This window comes from Arachis stenosperma, chromosome 10, assembly GCF_014773155.1.
Source record: "Arachis stenosperma cultivar V10309 chromosome 10, arast.V10309.gnm1.PFL2, whole genome shotgun sequence".
Lineage (NCBI taxonomy): Eukaryota > Viridiplantae > Streptophyta > Magnoliopsida > Fabales > Fabaceae > Arachis > Arachis stenosperma.
The window spans coordinates 54,706,343-54,723,720 of NC_080386.1; the positions used below are offsets into that span (position 1 = coordinate 54,706,343).

Sequence of the window (17,378 nt, forward strand, 5' to 3'; positions counted from 1 at the left end):
GGAATTAGACATGGCTTAATAGCCAGCCAAGCATTATGTGAAAGCTCCGGTCCAAAACGCTGGACATGGCCAATAGCCAGACAAGCTTTAGCATACAGCTAATATTCTAATTAACTTGCCTCTATGAAGATGATTTTGAAGCCTCAGTCCAAAAGAATTCAGACATGGCTTTACAGCCAGCCAGGCTTCAACATGCTTCATGAAACTCTAGAATTCATTCTTAAAAATTCTGAAGAACAGGATAAGTAATATAATTTTTTTTCGAAATTTAAGAATAATAAAACAAAACAAAATAAAATAAAATTACCCGATCTGAGCAACAAGATGAGCCGTCAGTTGTCCATACTCGAACAATCCCCGGCAATGGCGCCAAAAACTTGGTGCACGAAATTGTGATCATCAACAATGGCGCCAAAAACTTGGTAGCGCTCTCAAACGTGAATCACACTTTGTCACAACTCCGCACAACTAACCAGCAAGTGCACTGGGTCATCCAAGTAATACCTTACGTGAGTAAGGGTCGATCCCACGGAGATTGTTGGTATGAAGCAAGCTATGGTCATCTTGTAAATCTCAGTTAGGCGGATAATAAAAGGTTATGGAGTTTTCGAATAATAATAATAAATAAACAGAAAATAAAGATAGAAATACTTATGTAAATCATTGGTGAGAATTTCAGACAAGTGTATGGAGGTGGTTGTCCCTGTTGAATCTCTACTTTCCTACTACTTTCATCCAATCCTTCTTAATCCTTTCCATGGCAAGCTGTATGTAGGGCATCACCATTGTCAATGGTTACATCCCATTCTCTCAGTGAAAATGGTCCAAATGCTCTGTCACAGCACGGCTAATGTTCTGTCGGTTCTCGATCATGTTGGAATAGAATCCCTTGATTCTTTTGCGTTTGTCATCACACCCAGCAATCGCGAGTTTGAAGCTCGTCACAGTCATTCAATCCCGGAATCCTACTCGGAATACCACAGACAAGGTTAGACTTTCCGGATTCCCATGAATGCCACCATCAATTCTAGCTTATACCACGAAGATTCTGATTAAGGAATCCAAGAGATATGCACCCGGTCTAAGGTAGAACGGAAGTGGTTGTCAATCACGCGCGTTCATAGGTGAGAATGATGATGAGTGTCACTGATCATCACATTCATCAAGTTGAAGTGCAACGAATATCTTAGAACAAGAATAAGTCGAATTGAATATAAAATAGAAGTACTTTCATTAAAACTCGAGGTACAGCAGAGCTCCACACCCTTAATCTATGGTGTGTAGAAACTCCACCGTTGAAAATAAATAAGTGATGAAGGTCCAGGCGTGGCCGAGAGGCCAGCTCCCAAATCGTGATCACAGGATCAAAAATACAATCCAGGATGAAAATATAATAGTAAAAAGTCCTATTTATACTAGACTAGCTACTAGGATTTACAAAAGTAAGTAATTGATGCAGAAATCCACTTCCAGGGCCCACTTGGTGTGTGCTTGGGCTGAGCTTGAACTTTACATGAGCTAAGGCTTCTATTAGAGTTGAACGCCAAGTTGTAATGTGTTTTTGGCGTTCAACTCTGGTTCGTGACGTGTTTTTGGCGTTTGACTCCAGAATGCAGCGTAGAACTGGCGTTGAGCGCCAGTTTGTATCATCTAATCTAGAATAAAGTATAGACTATTATATATTGCTGGAAATCTCTAGATGTCTACTTTCCAACGCCGTTAAGAGCGCGCCATTTGGAGTTCTGTAGCTCCAGAAAATTCATTTCGAGTGCAGGGAGGTCAGAATCAAACAGCATCAGCAGTCCTTTGTCAGCCTTTTATCAGAGTTTTGCTCAGGTCCCTCAATTTCAGCCAGAAATTACCTGAAACCACAGAAAAACACACAAAATCATAGTAAAGTCCAGAAATGTGAATTTAGCATAAAAACTAAAGAAGACATCCCTAAAAGTAGCTAGATCCTACTAAAAACTACCTAAAAACAATGCCAAAAAGCGTATAAATTATCCGCTCATCAATACTCATGCAAGGGCCTCAGTGCTTACTAGTACTTACATATTGGAAGTCTTAGATCTTAGGATTTTCATTCAAATGATATCATGGAGATCTCTCTATAGGTAATCACCTTGAAGCAGCTTATGGTTTCTGTGTTTTGGCATTGACTCTAAATGTCATGTCTCAAAGCGGCTCTTTAAATAAGTTTTCCATCAATATTCCCAAACCAGTTGGTCTTAGGGTATTAGGTGTTGAAGCACCCCTTAGGATTTACTTGTTCAAGCCTCTCTCTTGGACACAATTCTACCACAAGCATTTAACTAGGATAGTAACTCTTTGAGTTCTTCTTTCTTTCTTTTTCTTCCTAGTAATTGATGCTCAGAGCCTTTTGCCATGTTCTTTTGTTTTTCTGTTTCTTTTATTTTCTTTTGTTGCTGCTTCTTGGATCAATAAATGTTTGAGAATCTCCACAATATTTCTTTGAATTTCATTTCCTGCCTACGAGCTCCCATGCAAGTTTTCATAAACAAGCAACCTCAATACACAATCATACAACTAGAACCACCACTTCTCTTAATCCTTTGCTTATCTCAGAATAAATTTTTTATTTCTCAATCCTTCTTTTCAAAGAATTGTTCTCTGATGCATTTTTGAAATATTGAGTGCATGCAAGTTTTCATGAGTATATTGTTGTGATATATGGTGCACGAAATTGTGATCACTACTTTTCACAACTCAAATAATCCCTAGTAATGGCCCCAAAGACTTGGTGCTCAATACCATGGCATAAACACAACTTCGCACAACTAACCAGCAAGTGCACTGGGTCGTCCAAGTAATAAACCTTACGCGAGTAAGGGTCGATCCCACGGAGATTGTTGGTATGAAGCAAGCTATGGTCACCTTGTAAATCTCAGTCAGGCAGACTCAAATGGTTATGGATGATATATGAATAAAGCATAAAGATAAAGATAGAGATACTTATGTAATTCATTGGTAAGAACTTCAGATAAGCGAATGGAGATGCTTTGTCCCTTCCGTCTCTCTGCTTTCCTACTGTCTTCATCCAATCCTTCTTACTCCTTTCCATGGCAAGCTGTATGTAGGGTTTCACCGTTGTCAGTGGCTACCTCCCGTCCTCTCAGTGGAAATGTTCAACGCACCCTGTCACGGCACGGCTATCCAGCTGTCGGTTCTCGATCATGTCGGAATAGAATCCAGTGATTCTTTTGCGTCTGTCACTAACGCCCCACAATCGCGAGTTTGAAGCTCGTCACAATCATTCAATCATTGAATCCTACTCAGAATACCACAGACAAGGTTTAGACCTTCCGGATTCTCTTGAATGCCGCCATCAATTCTAGCTGTATGTTCTGAATCTTCAATTCTCTGTATTATTGACTTGAAAAGACACAAATAAAATTTTTTTTGAATTTTTAATGATGAGAAATAATCAAAATGCAAACAAAATCAAATAAACAATGCATGCAAGACACCAAACTTAGAAGTTTGTATACTATTGACACTAACAAAATGAGAATGCATATGAGAAACAACAAAAACACTCAAGACAAAAGAATTTAAAGATTAGAACAAGGAAATCATCAAGAACAACTTGAAGATCAATGAAGACACATGAATGAATTCGAAAAATGCAAGAAGAACAGAAACATGCAATTGACACCAAACTTAAAATGAGACACTAGACTCAACAAGAAACATAAGCTATTTTTGGTTTTTATGATTTTGTAATTTTTTTGGATTTTTTCGAAAATTGAAAGAAAATAAGGATATCAAAATTCTTAATGAGAATTTCAGGAATCATGCAATGTTAGTCTAAAGCTTCAGTCTAAAGAAATTAGACATGGCTAGCCAAGCATCAGCAGGACATTGCATTCAAGAGCTAAATTGATGAGAATCAATCAGCTTTGGTGATGATAAGAACATCACCTTGAAACACTAGAATTCATTCTTAAAAATTCTTAAGAAAAATACCTAAGCTAAGCAACAAGATGAACCGTCAGTTGTCCAAACTCAAACAATCCCTGGCAACGGCACCAAAAACTTGGTGCATGAAATTGTGATCATCAATGGCGCCATCAACATGGTACGCTCAATTTCAATTTCAACTCTTTATCACAACTTCGCACAACTAACCAGCAAGTGCACTGGGTCGTCCAAGTAATAAACCTTATGCGACTAGGGGTCGATCCCACGGAGATTATTGGTATGAAGCAAGCTATGGTCATCTTGTAAATCTCAGTCAGGCAGATTCAAATGGTTATGGATGATATATGAATAAAGCATAAAATAAAGATAGAGATACTTATGTAATTCATTGGTGAGAACTTCAGATAAGCGTATGGAGATGCTTTGTCCCTTCCGTCTCTCTGCTTTCCTACTGTCTTCATCCAATCCTTCTTACTCCTTTCCATGGCAAGATGTATGTTGGGCATCACTGTTGTCAATGGCTATAGTCCCGTCCTCTCAGTGAAAATGTTCAACGCGCTCTGTCACAGCACGGCTATTCAGCTGTCGGTTCTCGATCATGTCGGAATAGAATCCAGTGATTCTTTTGCGTCTGTCACTAATGCCCCACAATCGCGAGTTTGAAGCTCGTCACAGTCATTCAATCCTTGAATCCTACTCAAAATACCACAGACAAGGTTTAGACCTTCCGGGTTCTCTTGAATGCCGCCATCAATTCTAGCTTATACCACGAAGATTCCGATTAAGGAATCCAAGAGATATCCACTCAATATAAGGTAGAATGGAGGTGGTTGTCAGGCACACGTTCATAGGTGAGAATGATGATGAGTGTCACGGATCATCACATTCATCAAGTTGAGGAACAAGTCATATCTTAGAACAAGAATAAGCCGAATTGAATAGAAGAACAATAGTAATAGCATTGATACTCAAGGTACAGCAGAGTTCCACACCTTAATCTATGGTGTGTAGAAACTCCACCGTTGAAAATACATAAGAACAAGGTCTAGGCATGGCCGTGAGGCCAGCCCCCACAACGTGATCAAAAGATTCAAAGATCTAAAGATGATCAAAGATCCAAAGATCAAAATACAATAGCAAAAGGTCCTATTTGTAGAGAACTAGTAGCTTAGGGTTTACAAAGATGAGTAAATTACATAAAAATCCACTTCCGGGCCCACTTGGTGTGTGCTTGGGCTGAGCATTGAAGCTTTCATTTGTAGAGACTTTTCTTGGAGTTAAACGCCAGCTTTTGTGCCAGTTTGGGCGTTTAACTCCCATTCTTGTGCCAGTTCCGGCGTTTAACGCCGGGCAGTTTTGAGCTGATTTGGAACGCCGGTTTGGGCCATCAAATCTCGGGCAAAGTATAGACTATTATATATTGCTGGAAAGCCCAGGATGTCTACTTTTGAACGCAATTGAGAGCGCGCCAATTGGGCTTTTGTAGCTCTAGAAAATCCACTTCGCGTGCAGGGAGGTCAGAATCCAACAGCATCTGCAGTCCTTTTCAGCCTCTGAATCATATTTTTGCTCAGGTCCCTCAATTTCAGCCAGAAAATACCTGAAATCGCAGAAAAACACACAAACTCATAGTAAAGTCCAGAAAAGTGATTTTTAACTAAAAACTAATAAAAATATAATAAACTAACTAAAACATGCTAAAAACATACTAAAAACAATGCCAAAAAGCGTATAAATTATTCGTTCATCAATAGTCCTCCAAAAAGCTGACTAGTTCTTTGCAATGATAATGGAAGTTGCTTGTTCCCCAAGCACTTGAAAAAAAATTAATCATGCATGAATATTTGTAGGCATTTGAACTTACTTTGGTGTGGGAACACCAAACTTAGTTTCTTGCCACTATCTGCTATGTATCAGATGAAACCCTGTGGTTTTAAGATATGAACTAGAGACTAAATATGTTTTAGGTAGTTTCTCTGATTGTTGGCAGTTAGTGGTCAATCTTGCAGAAGAGTGTAGTGTGTTCTTAATGAACTCTTTGGTGGAACACCAAACTTCAAACCACACATTCACTCTTAAATTGTTTTTGGTGTGCAACACCAAACTTAGCTCCTTGCAATGTAGAGAAATCTACTTCACTCTTTATTAAAATAGCTACGAAAGAAAACTACCTTAGGTTGGGTTGCCTCCCAACAAGCGCTCTTTTAATGTCATTAGCTTGACATCCTTCATTCTTGTTCATCCCAGCTCATGGATGCTTTCCTTTTTGTTCCACGGGCCTCCTAAATAATGCTTTGGTCTGTGACCATTTGCTATAAAGATGTCCTTTGTGGCTTCATTCAGAAGTTCAAGGCTTCCATAGGGGAGAACTTTTGTCACCAAGTATGGGCCGGTCCATTTTGGACTTGAGTTTCCCAGGGAAAACCTTGAGTTTAGAGTTGTACACAAGTACTTGCTGTCCTGGTTTGAAATCCTTCTTTGAGATTCTTTTGTCATGCTATCTCTTGGCCTTTTCCTTGTATATCTTGGCATTCTCATAGGCTTCCAACCTTAACTCATCCAACTCATTCAGTTGCAGTAGTCTCTTCTCTCCTGCTGCTTGAGAATCAAGGTTAAGGAGCTTAGTGGCCCAGTATACTTTGTGTTCTAGCTCCACAGGGAGGTGACAAGACTTGCCATACAGCATTTGGAAAGGTGATTTCCCGATAGGAGTTTTGAATGCTGTCCTGTATAACCAAAGAACATCTTCTAGCTTTCTGGCCCAATCCTTTCTTGTGGTTCCCACTGCCTTTTCTAAAATCCTCTTCAGCTCTCTATTAGCCAACTCAGCTTGGCCATTGGTCTGGAGGTGATAGGGTTGATGACAAGTCATCTTATGCTAGCTTTTCAAGCATTTTTCAGTTGCTTCATTAGGTTTTATGCACTTTCTTGCATTGTAAGTAAGTGGTTTGGAGTGGAATTGTATGGTTTTGTTGAATCAATCAACCATCCTTTATTTGACACTAAATCATGAGGTTTAAGCTAAAATTAATTGGGTTTTGAATGATTTACAAACCATGTGAATTTGGTGATACTTTGATTAGTTATTTTGATTACTTGTAGGTGAAGAAGAGAAAGAAACAAGGAAAGCGTGGCCTAAGGAAGAAGAAAAGCGTGGCCTATGGAAGAAGGAAAGCGTGGCACATCAAAGGAGAAGCTATAGCGCTCTCTCAAAGAGCTCAGCGCTCTCTATGAGAACCCAACTCAAAGCCAAGGAAGCTATACCTTCCAATGCTCACTATTTAGAGAAGTGTGCCCCTTGGAAAACAAAATCTGCATGTATGCACCCTTGGAGACCGAATCTCATGCAGCCAATGGGGAAGGAATCCTTGTCAACCTTCAACTAAGCATGTAAGATGTCCATCTCATGAGTTTCCCATAATGTTTAGATCAATCTTCACCCTTTATGGCCTTAACCGAATTGCATTCTTCAAATGTGTTTTCGTTCAAAGCCTTGATGCCTTGTCTATAAATAGTTTGAGACACTTCATGAGCTACACATTCATACAAGCCTTCCTAACACTTTAAGCTTCTAGTTCACTCCTTTCCTATCTCATAAACACGTTCAACAACACCCCTTCTCCCCAAACATCACATCATTTCTCCTTCCATTCACAACAAGCTCTAGTAGAAGAAAGGGAAAGGAACCAATGGTGACTGAACCCCCAACCCATGATACAAAGAAATTTAAATATCAGTTTCATGAAGGAAGATATCATAGGCTCATGAAATCAAAGCATGTCATTCCTGAGATGGGCTTCAGACTGAGGGAAGGAGAGTATCCCATCATGAGGCAAATTACTAGGGAAAGGAGGTGGGAACTTCTATGTGAACCCTTCACTGGCATTAGTGCAGTCATGATAAGGGAGTTCTACGCTAATGCTGTGAAAGAAAGCAAGGACAGCCCCCTTATAAGAGTTATGTCAGAGGTGTTGAGGTGGATTTTAGCCCACCATCAGTTATGAGGGTCCTATAGCTGAGGAGGGTAACTGATACACCACTATTTTATGGTTTATCTTGTGCTCAATTGAGTGGATTTTATCAATCTTTCATACACTTATTCATACTAAATGCATGGGTTTACATTCTCCTTCCTGATTTTGCGCTATGATTGAAAACATGCTTCTTTGGTCTTAATTTTGCTATGTTTAATCCTCTCTTATTACCATTCGATGCTGTGATATGTGTGTTAAGTGTTTTCAGAGATTACAAGGCAGGAATGGCTTAGAGGATGGAAAGGAAGCATGCAAAAGTGGAAGAAATACAAGAAGTTGAAGGAATTGCAAAGCTGTCAGCCTGACCCTCTCGCACTAAAACGGTCATAACTTGAGCTACAGAGGTCCAAACGATGCGGTTTCACTTGCGTTCGAAAGCTAACATCCGGGGCTTCGATTTGATATATAATTCGCTATAGTGGCCATATAGTTAGGCGACGCGAATGCGTGCTTCACACAGACGCATCGCATCTGCGAAAATCAGCGTGGCAGAATTCGTTTCCAGCGAATCCTGGGCTATTTCCGGCCCAGTTTCAAGCCCAGAAAATACAGATTAAAGGCTGCAAAGTGGAGGAATGATGGGAACACTTCAGATCTGACTCATAATTCACCTTTCATAATGTTAGATGTAGTTTTTAGAGAGAGATGAGACTCTCCTCTCTCTTAGAATTTAGGATTATGATATTTAGAAATTAGGATTTATTTCATCTTCATCACAGGTTCAATATTTCTTTTACTTTATATTTCTCTTCTACTTTTAGATACTCTAATGCTTTTATTTGTATTTGATTTATGTTGCCCAATTGGCTTGTGAACTTTTCCATGTTAGATTTGACTGCTTTTACTAATGCAATTGAGGTATTTCAGATTTATGCTTGCTTTATTCTATTTATGACGTCTTCAATTTAATTTAGAATTTTCTCTTTTGGCTCTGGTTAAGTAATTGGTGACGCTTGAGTTATCAAATAAAGGCAGTGGTTGAAATTGGCAGATCGCTCTAAAGCTAGTCTTCCCACAGGGATTGACTAGGACTTGAGGATCAAACTAATTATTCCACTTGACTTTCCTTTGCTTTAGTAAAGGTTAACTAAGTGAGATTAAAATCCAATTCTCATCACAATTGATAAGGATAGGATTTCCAGTTCTAATACCTTGCCAAAAGTTTATTTTATTATTACTATTTTAATTTTACTTGTCATTTAACATACTTCTTCCTTACTTTCAAAACCCCCAATTTACAAGACTCATAACCAATAATAAGAACATACCTCCCTGCAATTCTTTGAGAAGACGACCCGAGGTTTGAATACTTCGGTTATCAATTTATTTAGGGGTTTGTTACTTGTGACAACCAAAACGTTTTTAAGAAAGGACTTTTGTTGGTTTAGAAGCTATACTTACAACGGAAATTTATTCTGAATTCTAGACCACACAAAAGTTCTCTCTTCAGTAACCTATGGAGAGCTTAGCTTTGAGGATAGAATGCAGGGTGAGAATGACCCTGATGAGAGATATTACAAGGGTTATGCGTGGAAGACACAGATTGGGAAAGAGACTCAAAGGGAACCGAAGCCACTTGAAAAGGCTAGATCTCACTCCTGAGGCCAAGGGGTGGTATGAGATAGTAAGAAGATCTATACTCCCTACTGGAAACACCTCATCGGTCACAGTCAAGTGAGCACTCTTGACATACTGCATCCTACATGGAGGAGAAATCAACCTCTCACAACTCATAGCCGACATTATTCGGGGGATGGCTGAAAATACAAGCAAATCGGGCAAGCTTGGTCATCCAAGCACCATTCTAAGGCAACAGTGCTGAGGTGATCTTTAAAGACGAGAACACAGAGAAAATAATAGTAGAAAAGGGAATCACAAAGAGAAGCATGGAGGTATCACTGAAGATGATGAGCAAGAGGAAAGAAGAACTCAAAGTAGAGTAAGAAGACCACAAGTGGAGGGGGAGCAAGTTCCTGGTGCACTGGACTTGAGTCAAATGTAGAGAACAATTGAGAAAATGTCTCAAAATTTCATGAAGGCACAGGAGCAATAGCAAGAACAATATCTGAGACAACAGGAGCAATATATGAAGGATATAGAGGAAAGAGAGAGATGGCAGCGCCACATGGAGGAACGACAAGAGAACTGGCAGCAACAAATGATGGCTCAACAACAAGAATTTCAAACAAAGATTCTTGAAGGGCAAAAGGAACAATCAGCAGATTTTCGAGAATTATATGATAGATTATTCCTACGGCAAGCCAAATACAGGAAATATACTCAGAATCTGTACCAATGGAAAAACATATATCATACCATTGGGGAGCATAGGAATGTGGACAGAATGGAGTACGATAAGCAAGGTCAAGCAAAGATAGACTATATAGTCCATAACATGCCCACATTGAACAAGGAAATTAAGCCATTTGCCCAATGCCCATAATTCATGGAGCAGCAGAGTGAACAAGTCAAGAGAAATATAGCACACATGCAACATGGCTTGGAGCAAGCTGGACTCTCATGCCAAGTAGACCAAATTTGGGATCGGAGGTGCCCTGCTGAAGAACCCCAAGAAAGAAAAAAGAAGAAGAAGAAGGGAGAATCCAGCAGAATGGAAATGCCTGATAATTAGAGGTGGTAAAGTTCTTTTCATGGTTTTTAATTAAATAAGGAAGATGCATATATGAAACAAGATATGCCTCCAATTCTTTCATGTTTTACACTTCCATGCTTTAATAAAATTCTTGTTAGGCTCTGCATAATGTTTGTCATCCATTATTAGCTTGAATTTTGTTTTATTTCCTTGCTATTTGAATAAAAGGAAAATGTTTGAAATAGAAAGTGAATGTCCAATGTTGTAGAAGTTCGAATGAAAGTTAGTGGTGATATTTGCTTGATTTAATGAATAGCTCATAAAATAAATGCTGCATAATAACATGATTCCTTGAAGTATGAACTAGCTTGTTGTTACAAAGTCTACTATCAATGAAATTCCCTTGAGAAAGAATCAAAAAAAAAAAGAAAAGAAAGAGAAAAGCCAATAATTGTCAAAGAAACAACCAATAAGGCTAGATACCAATAGCTTGGACCCTAGGACATATGCCTGTGTTTGTGTACTAGGATATGCTTGGACAAGTAAGTTCTGAGGAGTATGTTGAAACTTTGCCACTTAGATCAACTGATTTGGGATTTCCAACTGAAAGTCCATTATCAAGAGCAACCTAGCTACAAAACACTTAGTATTCCAAAGAGATGCTGGGTATCAATGCTCCTAGGAAGAAAATGTGAGCCATGTGTCTGCGGTGAAGAAATGTTGAGCAAAACTAAGCCAAAGGTTGCTGCAACATTTGCCACAAAGCATTCAATGAGTAATAAGCTCTCTAAGCAAAATAAGAAAGGAAAAGCTAGCAAGGGATCAAGCAAATGCAAAGCATTGTAGCAGCAATCTTAGTGAACCTTTGGGGAAAACATTTTCTATATAGCAGCAAGTAATAAATGAGCTACCATTGTCTGCACAAAACCCCAAGAACCAAGTTCAACTATCTGCTAAATAAGGATATGCATACTTCTCTGTTTCATTTCATTTTCTCTTCTGTTTGATGCTTGCTCGGGGACAAGCAAGGTTTAAGTTTGGTGTTGTGATGACAAGTCATCTTATGCTGGCTTTTCAAGCATTTTTCACTTGTTTCATTAGGTTTTATGCACTTTCTTGCATTGTAAGTAAGTGGTTTGGAGTGGAATTGCATGGTTTTGTTGAATCAATCATCCATCCTATATTTAACACTAAATCATGAGGTTTAAGCTAAAATAATTTGGGTTTTGAATAATTTACAAACCTTGTGAATTTCGTGATACTTTGATTGGTTGTTTTGATTACTTGTAGGTGAAGAAGAGAAAGAAACAAGGAAAGCGTGGCCTAAGAAAGAAGAAAAACGTGGCCTATGGAAGAAGGAAAGTGTGGCACATCAAAAGAGAAGCTAGAGCGCTCTCTCAAAGAGCTTAGCGCTCTCTATGAGAGCCCTACTCAAGGGCAAGGAAGCAAAGCAAGGAATGCTGTGCTCTCCTTGTCAACCGAGCACCAAAGAAGCAAGGCAAAAATCACAATGCTCGGTTAACACAGTTAACTTTATCGGGCTCCATCCAAATTAAATCCAAGGTGCAATATTTACTAGTGAAGGCCACAAGGTTCGAACCTATGACCCAAGGGACCAAGAGAAGCGCTCCTTGCAAGGAAAATAAGCAAAAATTGGCTGAAATGCATTCACAGGGGTTCGAACCAAGGAGCTGAGAAGTGCTACCTTGGGTTATTCTCCAAAATTGGAGCTGAAGTGCTCCCAGAAAGCCTCGAAGGGAGGCTCCCATCACAAGCAAAGAGCGCTCGGCTCTCCCTACTCACCGAGCGCTAGCAAGCTTGTTACGCAAGGGAGGCAGCGCCAAGGGAGTTTGGTGCGATGCTTGACACGGCCAAGGGAGCTTGGAGCGCCCAATTTGACACACACAAGCAACATGGATGTTGCGCTCTCACCAACAACCGAGCGCTATCCTGATGCTGCCCAATGGAGCTTGTCACGCAAACTTGGAAGGTCTGCAAGGCTTGGATGCTGTGCTCTTGGCATCAACCGAGCATTGCCCTAGGTGTGGTACCCATGGGCCAAAATTCAACCAAAATTCTAATTAAATTCAAATCTTCACAAAATTAAAAAGCCCACTCCAAATTATAAAATCCAAAAATAGGAAGTGTATAAATAAAAGTTAGTTTGATTTAGAGAGGGCTTTTTACCTTTTCTTACCTTTTAGGATTTTTAGACACTTTTAATTTTCATTGGAGAGCTGAATTTGAGTTTTGAGCTTTAGGTTTGGGAATTGGAAGAGAGAATTCAGTTCTCTTCTTCTTTGTTCTTACTTCTACACTCTTCATTCTTTGTTTTGAATCTTGGATTGAGAATTGAAGGAATTCTGTTTCATTCTAGATCTAAGATCTCTCTTTGTTTACTTTCTGCATAATTTCAAAGAATTAGGATTTGGATCTAAGTTTCGTTTACTGTTTTCATCTCTACTTCTTCTGCAATTGTTCTCTGTAGGATCAAGGAAGGAATTGAGATCTAGACTTGTTCTCTAGTCTCATTCAACACCTGAGATCTTCAACTTCTCCTTTAGTTATTGCAATTGAACTGAATTTACTTTCTGTTTTGTTTCTTCAAGCAAGTGTTCTTTTCTGTTTATATCTGCTACATTTTAATTCATCATTTACTTCTCTGTTGATTGTCATTTACTTTCTCTTGTGTAATTTTTGAAATCCCAGCTCCCAAAGCCCTTTATGATTCAAGCAATTTACATTTCTTGCAATCTAAGCTTCTGTCATTTATATTACTTGCACTTTAAGATTCAGCTTCTTTACTTCCCTTGCCCTTTAATTTACAGTCAATTATCCCTCTCCCTTTAAATTTCATGCAATTTAGCTTCTGTTGGATACAAATCACTCAAATCAACACTTGTTTGCTTGACTAAATCAACCACCTAACTAAAATTGCTCAATCCTTCAATCCCTATAGGATCGACCTCACTCTGTGAGTAATTACTACTTGATGCGACCCGGTACACTTGCCGGTGAGTTTTGTGTTGGATCGTTTTCCACACATCAAGGGTGTTGCCACCTTGTGAATAACCCCATATTTGTGAAGTAATTTTTCCATTTTTCTATTGCAAAAATTGCCACCACCATCACTAATAAAACCCTTAGGTACCCCATATCTGGTGAATATGTGTCTCTTGAGGAATTGAAGAACGATTAATGCATCACAGGTAGTTGTAGCTATGGCTTCTACCCATTTTGAGACATATTCTACAGCTACTAGTATGTATTTAAAAGAGTATGATGGGGGAAAAAGGCCCATGATGTCTATTCCCCATAGGTCAAAGAGTTTTACTTCCAGAATGTAGTTTTGAGGCATTTCATTCCTCCTTATTAATTCTCCAGCTCTCTAACATTCATTGCATTGGTGCACAAAGTCTCTAGCATCTTTGAATATTGTTGGCCAATAAAATCCACTTTGAATCACTTTAGCTGCTGGTCTTTCTAGCCCAAAATGTCCATCATAAGCTGAACCATGACAGTGCCACAATATGTCTTTCATCTCATTCTCAGGGATACACCTTCTAATCACCCCATCTGGACACCTTCTAAACAACAATGGTTCATTCCACAAGAATTTTCTAGCTTCATCAAGTAGCTTCTTCACTTGTTGTTTGGTGAACCCTTGAGAAATTTTCCTTCCAACCTTGTAGTTTGCAATATCAGCAAACCAGGGGGCTTGTTGAATTTGCAATATGTGTTCGTCTGGGAAGCTTTCATTCACTGGTTGAGCAGTTTCTTGATTGGTTCCTTGTGGCAGCCTTGATAGATGATCAACAACTTGATTTTCACTCCCTTTTCTATCCTTTATCTCAATGTCAAACTCTTGCAGAACTAATATCCATCTAATGAGCCTTGGTTTGGCATCCTGTTTTGACATCAAATACTTAAGGGCAGCATGATCAATAAAAACTAAAATCTTATATCCAATCAAGTATGGTCTAAACTTATCAAATGCATAAACAAAAGCCAATAATTCCTTTTCTGCTGTGGTATAATTTTTTTGTGCTTCATTCAATACCTTGCTTGCATAGTAGATGACGTGGTGGAGGTTTCCCTTCCTTTGTCCCAACACAACACCAATTGCAAGGTCACTTGCATCACACATGAGTTCAAAAGGTAATTTCCAATCTGGGGTGTGATGACTGGTGCTGTTGTGAGTTTAGTTTTTAAAGTTTCAAAGGCATGCTTATAGCTTTCATCAAGAACAAAAGGATTATCAACCACCAGCAAATTACTTATTGGTTTAGCTATTTTGGAAAAATCTTTAATAAATCTTCTATAGAATCCAGCATGCCTTAGGAAACTCTTAACAGCTCTCACATTAGTTGGTAGAGGAAGTTTCTCTATGATTTCCACTTTTTCCTTGTCAACCTTTATACCCATGAAATGGCATTTCTCCCAGTTTAAAACCAAATTGGTTTCTTGGCATCTTTTTAAAACTAGGGTAAGATGATGCAAGCAAGCATTGAAAGTATTACCAAAAACAGAAAAATCGTCCATGAAGACTTCAATAAACTTTTCTACCATATATGAGAAGATTGATAACATGCATCTCTGAAAGGAAGCTGGAGTATTACACAACCCGAATGGCATTCTTCTATACGCAAAGACTCCAAAGGGACAAATGAATGAAGTTTTCTCTTGATCCATGGGGCCAACCACTATTTGATTGTAACCAGAATATCCATCTAAGAAGCAATAATAAGCATGGCCGGCCAACCTTTCGAGCATTTTGTCAATGAAGGGGAGAGGGAAGTGGTCTTTTCTTATGGCATCATTCAGCCTTCTATAATCAATACACATCATCCATTCTGTCACTGTTCTTGTGGGAATGAGCTCGTTCTTCTCATTAACAATGACAGTAATCCCACCTTTCTTTGGCACCATTTGAACTGGGCTGACCCATGAGCTATCTGAAATTGGATAGATAATCCCAGCATTCCACAATTTCATTACTTCCTTCTGGACTACCTTTTTCATGGTTGGGTTTAACCTTCTCTGAGGTTGTACCACTAGTCTTGAATCTTCTTCCAGCAAAATTTTGTGCATGCAGATGGCAGGGTTTATGCCTTTCAAGTCATCAATGGTCCATCCTAATGCATCTTTGTGATCTTTCAGTACAACTAGAAGTTTTCCTTCTTCTTCTTCTTCACTCAAGGCAGAGCTAATGATCACTGGAAAGCTATTCTCTTCACCGAGAAATGCATATTTAAGGTGTGGAGGAAGAGTTTTCAATTCTTGTTTTGGCTTTCCTTCTGTCTTGCCTTTAGAGGAGATTTCAGTCACTTGTTCTTCTGAAACATCTTGAACTGCTTCCACCTCTTCCTCGTGCTCCTCTTGACCGTTGGCTTCAAACCTTTCCTCCACCAGGTCTTCTATCATTTCCACTCTCATGTGATGTGCTTTCTCAGGGGTGTATTGCATGGCTTTAAAAACATTGATGATCATTTGCTCATCATGCACCCTGAGGGTCATTTCACCCTTCTCTACATTAATAATAGCCCTTGATGTGGCCAAGAAAGGTCTCTTTAGGATTATTGAGTTGTGCCCCTCTTCTTCCATGTCTAAAATGACAAAGTCGGCATGAAAAATGAATTCCCCAACATTCACCATTAAATTTCTACAACTCCATTGGGTATCTTGAGTGATCTATCAGCCATTTGGACTGATATTCTTGTGGGCTTAACTTCTTCTATTACAAGCTTCTTCATTAATGAGAGGGGCATCAAGTTGATGCTGGCACCTAAATCACATAGAGCTTTCTCCAAGGTCATATTTCTATGGTGCAGGATATGATGAAACTCCCAAGGTCTTTGAGCTTTGGTGGTAAACCTCTCTGGATTACTACACTACACTATTGAGTTAAGATCATTGTTTCCTTCTCATTCCATCTTCTCTTTTTGTTGATGAGCTCCTTGAGGAATTTTTCACACAATGGCATCTGCTCCAATGCTTCAACAAGGGGAATGTTGATTTCCAACTTCTTGAAAACCTCTAAAAACTTGAGAAATTATTTATCCTTAAGCTCCTTTTTGAACCTTTGAGGATATGGAAGAAGACGGGTGTAAGGCTTCATCTCTTTCTTATTTTCTTGTGGATGCTCTTCCATGACTTGTTTTCCCTTCTTTAAAGCTTGTGGTTCTTCCTCCTTCTTGTTGAGCTTCTCCTGGTCTTTCTCCTCGGCTGTCGTTTCTTCTTTATTATTGGCCTTGTTACCTTCCAATGTCCTTCCACTCCTGAGTTGGATTGCTTTGCATTCTTCTTTGGGGTTTGGAATGGTATCACTTGGGAGAACATTGGTTAGTCTTTTAGCTTGTCTAGCCAATTGTCCTATTTGTCTTTCAAGATTCTTCATGGTGACCTCTTGTCTATCTTGACTTTTAATTAGACTCTCTTGCCCCTTCGCTAGATCCTGTGTGGTTTGAGCAAGTGCTCGTAATGTTGCCTCAAGAGCTTAGATCCTAGTTTCATGATGGTCAATGGATGGTATGTTGGGATATGATGATTGTTGCTGGAAGTTATTTGGGTTGTTGAAATGGTTGTTATGGGAATTGAAAGGTGGTGTAGAGAAACTATTTTGGTGAGTTTGTGAGTTGTTGGGTTGTTGATATGAATTTTGTGGTTTTTTGTATGGCTTAGTATTGTTGGATGAATAAGGTTGCCTATTTGTGTTGCGGAAGTTGTTGGAATTGTGATTCTTTTGCCATGAATTCTGATTATCACCCCACCTTAAATTGGGATGATTCTTCCATGATGGATTGTATGTA

General features: G+C 39.1%; 1 protein-coding gene across 1 annotated transcript; it reads right to left on the bottom strand.

Annotated features, from left to right (window-relative positions):
- Positions 1-10,006: 10,006 nt before the first annotated feature.
- LOC130957099 (uncharacterized) lies at positions 10,007-16,173 on the bottom strand. The gene is made up of 4 exons (XM_057883993.1): positions 15,332-16,173; positions 14,630-14,759; positions 13,963-14,476; positions 10,007-10,263 (listed from the first exon to the last, which is right to left on the bottom strand). Exons 1-4 carry the CDS (start codon positions 16,171-16,173, stop codon positions 10,007-10,009), a joined length of 1,743 nt encoding a protein of 580 aa, XP_057739976.1.
- Between the last annotated feature and the right edge of the window lie 1,205 nt (positions 16,174-17,378).